General features: G+C 37.8%; 1 protein-coding gene across 2 annotated transcripts in view; it reads right to left on the reverse strand.

Annotated features, from left to right (window-relative positions):
• GRID1 (glutamate ionotropic receptor delta type subunit 1) overlaps positions 1 to 17,924 on the reverse strand; it is a 525,483-nt gene that overhangs the window by 245,047 nt on the left and 262,512 nt on the right. For both annotated transcript variants that reach the window (XM_039381152.1, XM_039381151.1), the window contains exon 4: positions 964 to 1,169. In XM_039381152.1, the coding sequence (XP_039237086.1) occupies positions 964 to 1,169 (206 nt within the window). The remainder of the gene's footprint in view (positions 1 to 963; positions 1,170 to 17,924) is intronic.

Consider the following 17,924-nt stretch of genomic DNA (forward strand, 5'->3'; position numbering starts at 1 on the left):
CCTTATTAATTTAAAAACTACTGATGAACATAAAATGTGGATAATTTACTAATGCCGTTATGGTAAAAAAACGTTAATAAGCTAATTTGAGTTTTTTTTTTTTTTTTTTTTTTTTTAATTTAGCAGGCTTTGATGCAGCTAAACTGATAATTGGAAACAGGTCTGACCCACATTTTAATTTCTTGGTTCAGTCTTATGCCTGGTTAGCTAAAAAAAAATAAATTAAAACCCCTACTTCATTGCCAAATTCTTAGCTAATGAATACACAAACTTATACTGAGGCTTCAACTCTCATTCTCAATTCTGACATATAAAACACTGTAAAATAATTCACTATTTAATATTAAGAAATCTGGATAAAACTAATTAATGCCAAAAATTAGCCCACAGCACACTAATTAAAGTTTGCCCAACAGCTACCTCCCTGTCCTAATTAGCCTCATTGATTTCAAGAAACCACTAAGAAAAAAAAGACAAACATCTAATTCCCACCTCATATTTGATAAAATCTCCTTGATTCAACTTTCAAACATCCATAATGCGCCCTTTTAACATGAATTTGGACATTTCCACAACGAAGGCATTTCTCTAAGCACATTATGTTTCATTTCTAATGGACTATTGTAGATTTTCTGGTCACTTGTCAACAGCGGTAGAAATCCAGGACAAAATTATTGATACAGAAGACAACCAGATAAAAAATAATTACTCCAGAGAACTGTATATTATACTGAAAGGGTCCATCTGGCCCATGCTGCCCCATTTGCATCAACCACAAAGTATGCATTCCATGGAGCATGTGATCTTTCAATTCTCTGGCACCAGAGCCTTGCAATCCCATCCGACACTTAACAAACAGCACTGTCGAAATGGCAAAACACAGCAAGGTATCACATTATAAGTCACAATAAGTCATAATACATGTTTCTAAAATATTGATGATAAAAACAACTGTGCACTGACCTCATTAATAAAAGTCTGGGCTCCCCGTGGGCTCAGCAGTAAGATGGCTCTCCGCAATGTGTCCCGATAGCGGTTCAGCTCTTCCGTTTTCATGGTAGTAAAAAGGTTGGAAAATACTCTGCTGATGTTCCTGTCCACTTTTTGTAATGATACATCAAGTCCCAGTCTTGAGGCCTGATCGAGAAATCCCTGCAGCCCACGTATATCTGTAACACAGAGGGAGGAAAAAAAAAGAGAAAAGAAAAAAGCCACTGCATCAACCTTCATCAGTCAGACAAGCATCACTAATTGGGTGGCAAGCATTATTAATTAGGTGGAGAAAACTTTTTTACTTTTTTCCTGCAATGCTATTAGAAGAGTAGTATTCCACACCATCATCTTCCATGCCTCCCTTTCATAGCCAATGCCAACGGGGAAACTCCATCAGTTACCTTTCCCCAATCATCTGTGAATGACTCTCAGTAAGATCCAATTTGTGAATTTGGGTGGCTGTGCCAACCTCCCCAGAAGCTCAAGGCCACAAGGCTTAACACTGCACAAACAAAAAGACAGTCCCACCCCAACAACATAACAGTTCAAATGTAGAAAACCAGGAGCAGATAAATACACAGAGGATAGATCACTCACTCCTAAACTTCTCTTATTCTACCACAACCTCATACACCTGCTTTTTTCAAGAAAAAATTACCATATCCAGAACATACACAGCCCTCCTTTTGACATCCCTGTTTTTCTCCTGTCCTATAAATAACCTACCTAAACAGAGGTTTACCATTTACCTGCAAGCCCATGAAATAGTGCACAAAGCCCCAGTCTAATAGAAGAGAAATCACGCAAACAAGCCCATTCAGAACATGTTTCTTTGAACTCTATGCCTCAACTTCAGGATGACTGAAAAAAACGTATTTCCTTAATCACATTCTAGGGCCACATCCACGTGGAGGAAACATATTTCATATTATGTTCACGCTGAAAGCTGCTTGTTTGAACTGTATTCTTTTTTCCTGACTCTCAGCATTTTTCTGTAATAAATGTCTGAGTTTTTATTTTGTTGTGAAATTTAGAACAAGGTCAAAGTTTGTATTGCACCGGGTTGCTCTCAAAATTAACAGTGACTTGATCACAGCTGTGCCATGTTATTATGAGACCTTAATTTTATGGGAAACATGTAAAACTTGAAAAACAAAGTATTGAAGCATCTTTTCTCACATTCATTTCTCACACTTTCATCATTAAACTTCATCTCCTGGGTGAAGCCGAATGGCTTAAGTTGGAGCACATTTATTGATCCAATAATAAAACTCACTCTTCAGAAAACTTTACTATAACTCTAACAATCTCTGTAAACCACATCATAACACCTGGCAGTTTGCTTTTTTTTTTGTATTAATCATGGAAATAACCATCTTCTGACACTGTTCAGAGAGCTGAACACCATTCCAATTGAATCAATAGCACTGCTTGCTGCCCCCCCTGAGTGGGCTCCTAAACCATCACCCATCTTGGTGTTTCACAGCCATAGAATACATATCATCACCTTTTATATCTCCTTGGAAAATGTCATATGAAACCTGATGTAAGTAATACCTTGTGAGGATACATCAGGTAAAGAATTTAGCTCATGAACAAGTGCAATATGTTAGTGTCAACTAGAAAATATCAGATCCAAAAGAAAAGCATTAGAATTTGCCCTGAGTAGCTTCACACTTCTGTCCAAACATGGGAATACTTGTTGAGGTGATTACTTCAGCTTCAGAAATCAGCTGAATTGCAGAGACACATCAGAAATAATAGAAACTAAGCTGGGATTGGGCCAACCACAGTGGACTCCCTATTGCCTTTTTAACTCTGGTTTAGCTGACATGATCATCCCTCCAGCCAACTCCCCCATCAGGAAAGGTGAACTCATGAGGGTTTTGCTGGTCTTTTGCTGCTCAATTTAGGCAGCTAAGTCTATAGCAGCTTTATCACACTGTCAAATACATGCCAGACTAGCTTATTGTCCAAAATCCCAAGTAAGTGAGGATATTAAGGGGTTTATTGCTATGCAGGAATTTCTGGAAAGCATCAGAAGATTTTAGTACTTGTATAACTGTTAAATATTGCAGGAGTGCTGCAAAAATGACAGTGACAAACAACTATCATTGACAGGTTAAAGTATTTCACTAAACTTGTCAAAGTAAGTCTGGATTTTGTTAATTTAAATTCAGTAAGCTATCATTCATTCCTATGCACACTTTATGGATATGTAGTATGCAAAACACATAGATTTGTCTTTTAATGATGTTTAGTCCTTCAAAATTACTGCAGTGTTTGATAAGCAAGTATGAAAGAAAGTAAGTAAGAAAACTCTTATGATTTGGTAGCAATTTGTCTTTTCATGTCACCCTCTAATGTTATCACTGCACAAACAAAAGCTGTTTACAAAAGATTAACTGTGCTGATATTGTTCTAGGTTGGTTCTCTTTTTGCCTTATGTTTTCAGCTGACCTAATGAACTACTGGTTAGAAATATTCTTGTAGACCAGTGCAAAATACTTGATGCACACGGTAAGACTGTTTGGACTGGGAAGGGTATTTTATATTCCCTTACAAATCTTTCCCCCAATACATCTGTTCTAGAGCAAGCAGCTATCACAAGTATCGAGGCCATGCTGATGAGAACACAGCTGCGTTGGGCAGGTCATGTCTCCAGGATGAAGGACCACCGCCTCCCTAAGATCTTGCTTTACGGTGAACTTGCCACTGGCTGCCGCAAGAGAGGAGCCCCGAAGAAAAGATACAAGGACTCCCTGAAACAACATCTCAGCCTTGGCCATATTGATCACCATAAACTGGTCTACTCTGGCCTCAAATCGGGAGGCCTGGAGACACACCATCTATAACGCAGCTGTCTCCTTTGAGAACACACGCAGGATCACCCTCGAGGAAAAAAGGCAACGCAGAAAGAACCGTGTATTGCAGAATACACCATCTAAGGAGTCTTTCTGCTGTGCCTTTTGCAATCGGATTTGTCTGTCACGTATTGGCCTCATAAGCCACCAGCGTGCCTGCAGCAAATGTGGATAGAGCCTTCCCAAATCTTCGTTCGCGAAGCCTAGCCATGATGATGATGACAAATCTTTCCCCCAAGGAAAACAAGCTATTTCCCAGTTTGAAAAATGAAAAAAAAAATTACTTTTTCCATCTTGAGAAAGCAAAACCTAAGATGGAAGAGACTGTCCAAGCTCAACTGCACAAGCACAGTCTGTGAGTTTTTCGCAGATATAAATGAATGTGAATTTATTCAGTGTTGGCAATTAAAAAGAACTGTGTGATGGTATCTTCCTGAATGCTGACATGCCTGCTCCTACATGACACTGAGGCACTGAGGAGAAGGAGAAGGTTTGGTGGGAATTCAGAGGTGGAAGTGGGAACTGAAGTGTTTTAAGAGGTGACTAACAATTTTAGGTGCCTGCATAATGGGAACTTTTCTTCATAAGTAATTATCTGCAGCCATTACCAAGAGGGCAATCATTTCTTAAAATGTATCAGTAAACAAATACAGAAACACATGCCCATATGCAGGAGCATCTGTTTAAAAGACATAATAAATTAGGCTCATTTTTATTTTATCTGACATATCACACAAGGAAGAGAGTGCCCTCATTTTTTTTCCTCCATTTAGTAGATCACAAGTCCATGAAACATTAAAGAAAAACTGAGCTTTGTTCCACAGTGGTTGAAACAGAAATATTCACAGATAACAGTTATGAATTTCTTTTCATTTCTCATAATCTAGGACAGCTCACCCTTCATTTCCTTCAACACTAAAATGAGTTTTATAAAATTCACATAGAATTTCATAAAAATAAAGGGTTCTATAAATGCTTCTGCCTGTTAAAATACAATTGTTTCCTGTCTCTTGTAGTCTTAACAGAGACCTTTTATTAAGTTCAGATTCTAACATTAGAGTTATCCTGGACCATTACTAATGAAATAATTCCTTGTCCCCATTTATTTCATGTTTTCTAGGAAAAGTATACCACTTCAGACTTTCACTTCTACCTAGAACATCTGAAAAAGGACAGACCAGTTTGCAACCTTCAGCTATCTGCCTTCGGTTTCACAACTACTTCCTTTTGCTCAGGTTGTAGCCTACACTCAACATTAAAATCACATAGTCATATTTTAATTATCTAATTGCCCACCTGAGTTATGCATGCTCAACATGCAGAGCTTCAGAGGCAATATTTGAAAACTTCCCTTTAGAGAACATGAGTTTCTTAGAGATGATAAAACACATACACTTCAGAAGAGAAACTGTACTACAGAAAATGCACTCGGGTGAGCACCTCTCATAGAAGCGATATGTAAAACCATATGATAATTGGATATGTTTACAATACTCTAGTGTCATCCACCATCACGTGGAATCAGCAGGCTGGAATTAGAACTAATGCAATAGATCTTCATAAGAAAAGCAAATTTCTTATGAACTTTGGGCCTCTTCTGTTAAATCTGACTGGAGAGAGAATTTCTGTGGCCCAGAGCCTTCTTCCCAATGCTGACAGATATACCATATGTCCAGGTCTGACAATTTTAGGGATAACTATTACAAGGAGGGAAGGAAAGTCTTGATGCACTGCTAAGATATGAATTCTGTCAGTGTGACTAGAAAACTAATGCTTACCATAAATAAAGGGCTTTATTGTACTATAAGGAATAATGGGATGTGTAATTTCCTGCCATAGGTTAGGTTGGTTACTGCACTGGGTGATTGGATCACAAACATAAAAGAATAATACTAAACATGGCATTAGCTACCTGTAAAGCTCATTATCAAGTACTAAAGTAATTAATTTTTATTATACTATTTATAATCTTGCTTATGCAAAACACTTCTAGAGTCTACCATAGCATTCACCTTTCATAAATTCACAGGACCTGATTCTTGGCCTTGACAAAAGCAGGTTTAAGCTATTATTTTTCTGGGAACAGCTGTGTGGTTGGGCACAGCTGGCCTTTTAGGACGGCTCATTGCAGAAAGGAATTTCCAGGAGGTAAAGAGCACTATATTGTCTTTTCAACACCAGTTCCTAACCCCACTTGACAGAAATAGAGGCAGCACATGGCCAGGAAACATTTTACTTTGGGCAGAAAACAGCTGGAAGCAAACTGAAGTATCAAGTTGGAGCTGAAAGCAAGGCTGAAGAAGCACCAGGATATAACTTCACGCTCTGTCATTTTTATCCCAGTAAATTCTGGGAGGACTAAGTATTGCCACCAAGTTCTGTTTTCAAATATCCTACGCCAATCCTTTCACCTGTACATTTGTAAGAGGGAAAAGTAAATAAGTGTGAAAAACCATGAGATCAGGCGATGGTGAGGTTTTGAGTTCTCATTTGCAGATTGTAGGCTCTTCACACTTTTTTTTCTTCCCATATCAGTTCTATTTGAGCATTATTTTGACGATATTTAAAGTATTGAGAAGAGTGTAAAGGAAACTTGGGTAGTTTCACTGTTCTAGCATTTATGCACTTATAAAAATGCATTTACCTTTTCCAAAATTTTAGGAAGGCTATTCGAGGCATTGTTCCTTATACTTAAAAGCTCCAAGAGAAGAAAAAAATTACTATTTCTTATCTTTTATACAAAAATCCTCTCCTTTACTGTAGTTTTGTCTCTCTTGACTTCAAATTGAACAGAATACTTCCCACTTATTATTTCATTTCTTGAGACAGAATAAAATACTCACTCCAGGATCCACTGATTTGGAAGATAACCTATAAGCACTCTGAAACAGCTTTCCTAAACCACTTCAGTTTCATGGATTTCATTCTTTTTATCTTACATTGGCTGTTCTCCCTAATTTTCACAACTGAAAATTGTTTGTATTAGAAATAAGGGATAATATGACTGGTGTTAGAAACAGAGACACATATCCTGATGATTAGACTCCTGCTGCACTGCCAGCTTTCTGAATAAATTATTTTGAATACCATCTTTTTGTCCTTGCTGCAGATAACAACCTACTTGAGGGATTTGAATATATTCTAGTATTTTAGAAAGCTGAAAGTGGACATACTTCAGAAGTAGCTCTTATTTTTCAGTTAATAAATAACAAAATTCTTTCTTCAAACAATAGAAAGAATATTGCTATTTATGCTTCCAAAAGGGAATTATTTCGTCCAAATCATCTAGAAGAATTAGACTTTGAGCAAGTACTGAAACTTCCAATCTAAAATATTCACAAGATGGTTTTAACTGTTCAAGTAGATTGATTAGTCCAGAAAGTATAACAAAGATACGACTGCATTAATTTGAGAATATAAATGCTGATTAGTTCCCAGTGCAAATGTGAGATTATATTAGTGCAGCATATTTTCTACTTTGTTTTCTCTGCTCTTACAGCCTCCCTCCAAACATGTAACTTCTCATTTTACCTACATCATTTCCTTGTATGTCTCTGCCTGCTGTATTCCCAAATCAGTGCTAAGATAATTTATTCTACAAACATTAGAACTCACAATTTCAAACCATGTCTGATATAGTCACCTCATTCCTAATTAAGTTTTAGTTCAAAAATTTTCTGCTAAGGAAAAAATATTTGGCTTTTTTCATGCTTTTAGATATGCCAGAGCTCAAAGTAACACTCTGCAGTTATATTCCATTTTCTTTTCCTTTTTTATAAAGAAATTAAGTCAATAACTAGGCAGTAATTATTACAGCAAGTAGATATAATATCAGGTACAATAAATCCATTAATTAAATTGGATATTGTTTATTTTTCAGTTTAGATAAGAACAGCTGTACTAGATGTGACCAGACGAGAAGTTCTGGTGAGCTCCAGAGCCTGTCTCTGACAAACAGAGTGTAAACCAGGAGCAAATCATGGACATTTCCCTATAATATTCTCCTGATAATTCAGTTTGCAGTGCAGGGAATTCCTCAGGCAGGTGTGGTTTCTATGTATTTCTATGCACTAAGGGTCCATGTAACTCTCAGTGGGTTCTCCTGCAGAGAACAGCAGCAGCTTCCCTTTAAGCCCATGTGAACTATGAGCATCCAAATCAGTCCACAACCAGCATAACAACCTGAGAATTTTCAGGATCCCCCTGGACTTTCCCATTTCCCAATTTGATCTTTCTCTTCTGGACAGTTCTACTAATATGGATCAAACACAGAGCAACATGCCAGCACCTTCACTGCCTCACCAACCAGACCTAGAAGTTGCATAGTCCCTTCTCAAAGAGATGAGAGAAATACCAGAAATCAGATATTTCTGCAAAGAAAAAAAGTAGGCTATCAGAAATTTAATCTTTGAAAAATGCACAGAATACTGATTCATCACTTAAATCTAGATCACAAGCTGACACTTGACCACCTTTTCATAGAAACTAAAAGTATTACATGTGTATTTGGATACAAGAGTCAGCATTAACCAGATGCAAAGACCTACTCCAAACTCCTCGTGATACCGAAGGCTGAAGTTTGTATAATGGCTGCAGAAATTTTCTATTGGGCAGTTATACCGCCCACATTGATATTATTTTCATGCTTTCAAATATAAAAAGTACTTTGAAAAGAGTTGAATCACATGTATTGGTGATTTTCACTCCTAAACAGATGGGAAAGGTACAGAATGCACCATAAAGCCAGATGTGTTGCGTGCACAAACAGATGTTTTTCAGACCTGACTTATCATAGAAGGCAGATACCACTATTAACAATATTTAAAAGTTGCTCTGCACAACTGGTGTTTCATACCTGAAACAGCTGATCCAATCTGAAGGTAACTGGAGCTTCCCAGGAGGCCCAGAAGCACAAAATCTTTTTAAAGGCTACAACAGCCCTTTCACATTTAGCATGAAAGGTCAACTACAGGTCTCTCCTGCTGGATGTTAACACTCAGCATTCAAAAGCACAAGGAAAATCACCTCAGGAAATTCATTATTGCTGAAGAAAAAACGTGGACATATGCTACAATTGATGTAAAAAGGGAATTCACTGAAGAACCAGCATTTCCATTCAAATCATCCATTCAATTCTTCCAAGAGCAATAATTGCCAACTGTTTGCCCAATGGTAAACCACTGAAATGAGCTGTAATAGCTTCTCACCTCACTACTGCTGTTTATATACTAAAATACATTACACAGTGGAACTGCTGAATCTTCTTGAGACCAAAAATATCTGTATTGGCAGAAAATATACTTTTCCTGATGTACAGACTCAGTTTAAATGAAGTATTTCTTCCATCTAAACTAATTCTAATTATGACATTAAATTACTGAGCTTAATATTTGCTATGACTGAGTACCATAAAATCTAAACAACCATCCATCAGTACCTTAGGAAAACATATCTTTCTTCTCTTGGAGGGCTGAGGTACACATTCCTGAAGCCATATTATTTTACATAAATATGTGAATTAATAGTGCCCACTGTGACTGTCAGCCTATTTGCTTTCACACAAATGTAGTTGTTATGCTAAGCACCTGTTACTACCTGGTAACTCTGGTTACTGTACTTGGACACTTGAAGAACACCCTTCCTAAATAAAACCAGCAACCCAAAACTAGGGATAGGTTTGCAAGTAAAAACATCCTGAAACAAACTAAGTGTGTAAAGGGCGTGCCTTTAATAGAGAGGCAAAGGTTATTTCTTCTCATTCAGAGAAAACCAGAAGTCACCTGAGAATTTGAGAGAGATTCATTCTCTGCATGTATAGATAAGTGTCAAGCAAAGAGAAGGTAGGAGCATGTCCCTTCGGATTTAATGGATTGCAGAGCAAGTCTCCCTCTTGTTTAAATGAGCATTGAATACTGTACATTCCAATCTCAAGAGAGGTGGCATTAAAATTATTGCAGATAAAGGAATTAAATTCCCCCTTGAGGAAAGGCTACTGGCAGGAAGACCTGATTCTTTTACATGTGTGACAGTAATTATTGCTTGTATTCATACAACATTCTTTCAGTTAAGCGTCTCAGTGTACTTTATAAACACCTGTACAGTATAAAAAAGTATACTCTATAAATACACACTAGAGAAGCTAGATGTTCTTATACCTGCTTAACTACATGTCAGCAAATAATAATTCAACTCTCTATTGAAGAAACTTTCTCTCATTTTTGTAGGTTCAAGAAAAAGTCAGTTGCTCTGGGCACACAAACAGCAGAAAGGCTGCCAGAGCTGCCAGTTCTAATGTTGGCACCCTCCAGGGATGGAGTCTTCACTGAGGAAACAGAAATTCTCTTTGTTGTTACTATTTCTCAACCAGTCTCAGATTTTTCCCAACCAAGTCCTTACTTGTTGTTAGTTTTGTACTATCTCCAACCTTCTGCACTGTGACTTTGGCAGATGCCGCAGTTTCACTCCAGTGCTCGCTTTTCAGGGCATTCAGTACAAGGTGGCACAGGGGCACTGAGCCCATCCCTCACCTTGAGCCTGACTGCCCCCAGCACAGTGTTCTCTGACCGAGGCAGCACCTGGCTGTGGTTGTGACTAAGGCTCTGTGTCACCACACCACATGCACCATATGGACACCACACTCACGTGGAGCCTGAGCTTCACAGAGCTCACCTGCCCTGGCAAGCCCATCCTGAACTACTCAGCCAATAGTTGCTCACCTGCTGGCAAGGCAAGGACAGCAGAGTGACCATTTTTGGTTCAGAACTGAGGAAGAAGGACCCTTAGGCCAATCTTTATTTTATTTGCATGATGTCCCTCAGGCCATAATGACGATGGTAGTATTGGAAGTTTAATTTCCTTGAATAGCCGTTTGACTCACAAAATGCATTTTAATATAGACTTCAATATTAATTGAACTTGAAAACGGGAAAAAAATGTAACCTTCTTTAATTTCCTACTTTTTTTAAAGCCCATTTTTGCAATATAGCCTCCATAAAACTGTACACAAAAACGTGAAGGAATACAAAAATCAATTATAGACTCTTCCGTTCTCCAGTGTTTTCTGATAAAAGCAAGATGAGAAGGATCCCTACTGAGATAACAAATCTCTTGGCAGAAGCAGGAGGGAGTTGAAAATAAAAACTAAGTTCATGTCACATATAATGACCACCAATTACTCCCTCTTGTAGGAATACGCCAAACACAAATGAACAGGGAAAAAAATAATCAATTGCCAATTATTCGTTCGCATTATGACAACTACTTTAGTACAACGGCAAATACAAGTACTCCATTCTCTAACAACAGAACTCTGATTCGGGGGGGCGGGGAGGAAGGAAAACACAAAAATAACATGCTAGAAAACAAAACCACAAATCTGCTTGTACTTTGTCATCAGCTAAAACCTCCTCAGGCATCCCTCTCTCAGCTCCGTGCTTTTGGAACATAATGAGAAATGATTACTGAAAAGACAACTGCTAACTCTGAGGTGGTACATTGTACCAAGACTAGTGCCAAAAGATTCTCCGCTCATCATATTGTAAACAAAAGTAATACATTTTAACAGACAGAAAAATTAGATGTTTCAGGCCTTAGTCCTACAAACATTCGAGTGTGTATTTTACTTCATGTGAGGAAATTCAATGCCAAGTCTCCTCCCACAGACAAAATCTCCCAACACACAAATAAGTGTTCACATAGCTCCTGCACACTGTAAATTATTCCTGTGAGGATAATCAGGACAAACACTTTAAGCGCATAGAATGTACAGTTTCCTGGATGTGAAGTACTTCTTTCTCAAAACGTCAATAAATAAAAAATAATAATAATAATAATAAAAAATAATAATAATAAAAATATAAAAAACCCACAACAAACTGAAAAACCAAGCAAAAAGCTTCCCAGCTTTTTAACCAATGCTCCTGTGCAGCCTTCCTCTCCAAACTACATCCCTGACAGTTTAACAGCTTATATCTGATAGAATACATGGCCTTTGTGAAAGCACCGTAAACTTGCTCTTGCCAGGCATGCCTAGGACTGTTTCATATGGTAAATTTGGGTCTAGAGAGTAAGTCCTATGAGGAGCAGCTGAGGGAGGTGGTATTGTTTAGCCTAGAGAAAATGAGGTTTAGGGGAGACTTTTCTTGCTCTCTACAAACTACCTGAAAGGAGGTTGCAGCCAGGTGAAGGTCAGCCTCTACTCCCAGGCAACTAGAGACAGGACAAGAGGCCTCAGGCTGTGCCAGGGGAGGTTCAGGTTGGACACCAGGAAAACAATTCACTGAAATGCTGGTTAGGCATTGGAACAGGCTGCCCAGGGAGATGGTGGAGTCACCATCCCTTGAAGTGTTCAAGAAATAACTGGAGGCGGTACTTAGTAATACGGCTTAGTTTGGCGTGGTGGTGTTTGGTCAAAGGGTGGGCTCGATGACCTTGGAGGTCTTTTCCAGCCTTAATGATTCCATAATGTGCCCAGACACAAAAGCAAATATCCAGTTTTCACAGAGATACTCCATTAAAAAATTAACAACCATGTGTAAGAATATTTTTTCTTATTCTCTTTACTATATTTTATAGAGCAACAGCAAAGAAATATTTACAGGAAAACAGTGTCTTCTCATTAAATACTCAGCTGTAGAAAAGGATAATGGGAAAATGGGAGCATAATGCTATATAGAGTTTTCTGATTCCACTAATGTGCCCCTCACAAATTTAATTAAAATACCTTTATCTGAATAAAAGCAAATACAGTAGGTATCCTCTGTTTACTTGGCAAAACCATTCCCAGCAAAGTAAATCTCAAAAAACCTCCATTCACAATTCACTAGAAAGTTATTTTGAGATCTGCACTCACAGATACCCAAAGAGACAACAGGAAAACCCCCTTCATATTTTTCAAAAGCAAGAAATATTCAGGGTTCTCAGTTTACTTCAGTGACAGTAAGGGGGTTTATTTGCATGTCTATAAAACCAGGACTTACTAGAGTGTCTCCTTTATACATATTTATGAGTAAATGAAATGGGAGATCTATATGCCTCAGTAAATTTAAATTTGATTGTAGGACTCAAAGAGAAATCAACTCCGCAAAATCTGACAAGCTTTTATCTACTGATGACAATCATTAATCTGAAGGCCATTTAGGAAGTAAAATATGCCCTAAGGTTAATATTTCAAGAGGACTTATTTTTTTCTCCCCTAATGAACTTAATTCCTTAGTTAATATCTTCTAATTTACTGGAAAGGAATTAGACAACTCCAAGAGTCACCAGGAAAAACCTTATCATTAGAAAAGGCTGAAAAGGACATCTCTGGCTGAGCAGCACCACGCAGGTGCTGCTATCTTTGGTGGGTGCTGGCAAATCTGCACATCTTAACATAGTTCACAGAAGCAGACACTGTGCTAATTTCAGTTACTTTAAATAAAGCAATGGCTTGGAAGAGGACAAGATGTCATGCCAGAAAGGACTGGATAATATGTTACTGCCAGGCATCTAAAAAACCATTCATCAGGTAAAGACAAGACTAATGTAATCACTGATTTCTCATTTTTCTATTCTTGTAGAGTAGCTGGAGAGGGGGAAACAGAAACCTCTCCTTAAGAAAAGATTACAATTGCTACAATGCACCGAAAGGAAAACAAAAAATATTAAAAATATAGCTAATAAAGCTAATTACTTTCACATATTCCGGTTATCAAGGGGAAAAAAAAATCTAATTCTGCTGAGTTCACGAGAACAATTCAACTACATGATGTTTTAGTATAAAGGTGTGGAAAGACTATTTGAACTCTAGGTGAACCATACATAGGGGGTTTTATTTTTATTTCTAACTTTCATTCTTCTATTCACTCTGGGCAGAATCAATCCCAGGTTTTTATTCCTGGGACACAACACATCAAGCTCTGTATCTTTCTAGCTCTAAGGTAACTTCCACATACTGTAATTAATAATAAAAGGACCGAACGAGAACTAACATTTTTCACTCTACTAGCTCATTTATTCACCAAATGTAGGTAATATATTAGTTAAGGTTTCAGTTTATTCATCATGAAAATCATTATGCTTCAATCCTACATAATATGTTCAAGCACTTCTCCATCTGAAATATATTTGGTCAATATAGTTGACAACTTGAAGCAGAGGGGGAAGCAGGGTGAGAGACTTCTTGTCAGGAGAATGTGACCCAGATCTCTGAAAGGCCGCTTAAGAATGCCAGCTGGAAATCTTTGGAAGGCAAAATAGCACCGAGCGTTTTTCTTAAGCTTAGATTTCTTTGTTATTTTATGATCCTCATTTGAGCAAAAATGAGGTTCTTTCCAGTTCAGGTATTTCTTCAAATCTCTTCATTCACTCATATAATCATTTCTCTCACTATCAAGAGGTTGTTCTTGGTCACCGAGTACATTAACAGGTTTCATCTGCACCTTCTTCCTTCCCTAAGCATTTATTTAGATGCATTTCCTGGCTTATAACTACACTGACTTCTACAGCAGCACAGACAATATAGCTGTAAACTTCAGGGAACGAGACAACCATGTAAGCTGCTGGAAACACCCTTACTTCAAAACCTTCTAGCAAGAGGTTGCAGATACAGTTTCACACTTCATTTCTTTTGACATGTCCCCAGAAACACTGCTGTGCGTATCCAGTGACAGTATTTGAAACCACACACCCCAGCCACCTCCGAGGCTTTATTACACGAGCTACTGTTCCCATGAAAAAGAAACATTTTTTTTTTCCCCTGGAAACAAGTACTCAGTATTTGTTTGAACAGAGCTCTTTTGCTCAAAAGAGTGGAATGAATGATCAGCAAAATGCTCTCTAACACAGGAAAAAGAGAGAGCTGGAAGTTAGGCTCTTGAGATTTAGGAGGTCACTGATTACATTCTTTATACAGTAGGACCTTTTTTATTTTTTTCTTTCTTTCTCATTTTTCATGTAGAAAGAGTCTAATACTAAAAATATAAGTTTCTGGTTGTTTTATAATAGTATCCTGATTTATGTTTTCTTTCACCCCTTATAACCAAGTCTTACACGTTTAAAAAAAGAAAAAAAAGACATTTTCCTGTACTTTCTAAATTTATATCATCTTAATTCTTCTGTGTTATATTTCAGTGATTGAAACATGCAATTTTAATTGACTTTCAGTGAGTGGAATAAACCCTTACTCTCCTCTTACAGAGTACTCATTCATCTCTATCTGAAGTGATCAATGATCCATTTATCAGTTCCACAATGTTGAGAGGTTTACATATATATATACTCTTTCCCAAGCCCACTAGGAAAAGTTTGACCAAAAACATGAGTATCTGTTTAAATCTCTGTAGTGTGAGAGGCAAGGAGGTTTAAGAGGACTCCATTGCTATAGCAATAAATAGCAAGCAATAAAAATATTTCCCTTGAGGAACTGTGGGATAGTTAAGTGCAGAAGCTGAAGGAGGAATATTAGAATGAATGTAGAACAGTTAATTGAGGATAAACATATCGAGGTGGGAGGGAGGGAAGAAAGACTTCTTGAACTTTGCAGTATGCTAAAGACAATTTGAAGAGACAGTGAGTAAAAAACCTTCTTAGAAGAGAATGAATCATCTGAAATTTGCAGTGGATTTAGTGAAGTGCATAGTCCCATGTGCTAAAAAGATATGAAGAGAGATAGCAAGGTTGGCTGTGAAAATGAAAGAATTGGACACTGAAGAGTGCCATGGGAATTTTGAGGCAAATTCTTCTAGCAACTACTAATGAACAGAAAGGAAAGAACCAACACAAACTAAAGAGTATCCTCGAGTCTGCTACTTATTCACACTTTTGACCTGGTTCTGAAGAAAACAAACAAAAAAACTCCCAAACCTCCCACAAACCACAACCAATTGAAAATAGTCCAAATGAACTATTCAAAAACTTTTCCTTGTTTCTGATTTTATAATTCACTACTGCAAATTATTTTTGCTGATGTTTATCTGACACTGCCTTTGCTTCTTTGTACCTTAATTTCTATTCTTCCTTTTTTATCCAACCTATCCCTTATTCCCATTGCAATAAATAGTCACTTTGATTTACAATTCCCTTCAGCCAACTGAACAGGATTATATATATATATATACACACATAAAATAATTAATAAAAAAATAAATGAAAGTTCATATTTTGTAAGGCTTTTTGTAAGACAAGAGTTTAAAGTTGCTTTTTTTCAATTTTTAATTTTGTTTGCAACTTTAGTGTGATACTGAGTGTGGAAAGATTAAAATAAACTGCAAATATAGCCTTTAAGGATACAAGCAGCTGTTTGTTGCATTTTCTGCATAAATAATAGGACTGGAGAGTTAAAAGAACAAGTCATGCAGATTTAAAACTCTAGGTTGAACATCATTCTGTTTTCAGACCACTTTCTCCTTTTTAAAGACTTTCCAAAGGTCTGTATACAAACTCAAATGTCTGATGTCTCATACTCATCAGATGTCCAATGCCTATTTTTGTTGCAGCTTGCACTTCAACTAATTTGAATGTCTATTATTAGTGCTCTAATTATAGATTTCATATAATCTGATTACTTATAAAGGTCATGCTCCTCTTCAAGTTGCCCAATTTCTTTTTAGCCTCTTACTAAAGGTAGCTGAAAGTGATGTTAGAATGAAATTTAAAATTATTGTATCTGCAGGCACATTAAATGTATCTGATACAATTTTTTATGGGTTATACTACATCAAAAGTGACAACTTTGTACTTTTCCTTTCAATAGCTACATATAACTAAGAGAAACTTAATAAAATTAGAGTTTGTTTGTCTGGTTTTTTCCCATGGCAGCAGTTATCAAATTTTAATGTCACTTTTTTTGTGCAATTCTCTGGATTTAACTGTACCCATCTACTCACCGCTACACGAGGGCACCCTCACTCATGTTCCACACTCACCCCTCAGTCATTCCTCCCATGAAATCATTAATGGTCTATCACCTTCTCCCTGTTCCCCCAAAAAGACACCGCTCTCCACTATAAAATGTGTCTAAAACAGAGTGTGATCCCTTAGGGATTCAGTAAAACAGCAGACAGAGCTCTCCCAAGCACTGTAAGTCAGCCAGGATGGCTGGAGAGCCCCTAAAGCCCTTCCTCGTATGTTCTCACTCTTGCAGATCAGCTTACCCCAGAAGTGCCCTTGCTCCAGGTGACTCTGCAACATATTAACAGTTTCAACAATTCAACACCAATTTCATTAACATTGATGCCAGGATCCTTTCCTGTGTCCCTGAAGATGCCTCTGTGCAGTTCCTGGCAACTCCACACAAGCATTGGTTTTCCCACACTTCCAAGAGCTGCTGCAGGAGGGGATGGCATGAGGGAGGAGAAGGCAAGAGAGCTACAGGAGCGGGGAAGGAGAGGAACCAGGGTGGTTTATTCTGCAAAGGTAACCCCAGGACTGGAGAACCACTGCCTTGTAGGGTAGGACCTGGCTATAGCTCAGAAAGCAAATGGTAATCCCTGAAGGTCCAGTGTGCCACTTCAGCAGCAGCAAACTCACGCAAAGGTTTAAGAACTCATTATGAGCAGGCCATGATTATTTTCTACAAGAAAGAATTAAGGCTCAGTGTGGGCAAGGCCTTAGCACAATATCCCCCCTCCACTTCCTCTCCATTTGCCTGGCAAAGGCTAAGATCAGAAAAGACGGCTTGGTCTACCGTTTCCAGATGGAGAAAGAACCAGGCAGAACCAGTCCATTTGGATAGAGATGGGATGGCTAGCTTACAGAGAGAGAAATGCCAGCCCTCCATACAGGAGCAGATGATTTTTTTTCATGGCTCCCTGCTGTCTTCATCCTGAATAATCTGTAGCCAACTGTGTTCATCAGTCTGTGCTCGTCAGGCTGACATGCCCTTCTCTGCAGGTGGTCACTCCAGCAAACATCATCCAACTACTTGAAAAGGCAATAATATTAAGAAAGCAATGCCTAGTACCTTTTGGTACTAGCAGATTTTGATCATGATAATGCTTATTAAATCTGATACACTGGATGACTATACACATTTTTTATTACTCATCTATGGAATTATATTATCATACATAGAAATATTCAAGTTCT

The sequence above is a fragment of the Pipra filicauda genome, unplaced genomic scaffold (genome assembly GCF_003945595.2).
Source record: "Pipra filicauda isolate LSUMZ 115617 unplaced genomic scaffold, ASM394559v2 scaffold214_size1419223_pilon, whole genome shotgun sequence".
In the NCBI taxonomy this organism is placed as follows: domain Eukaryota; kingdom Metazoa; phylum Chordata; class Aves; order Passeriformes; family Pipridae; genus Pipra; species Pipra filicauda.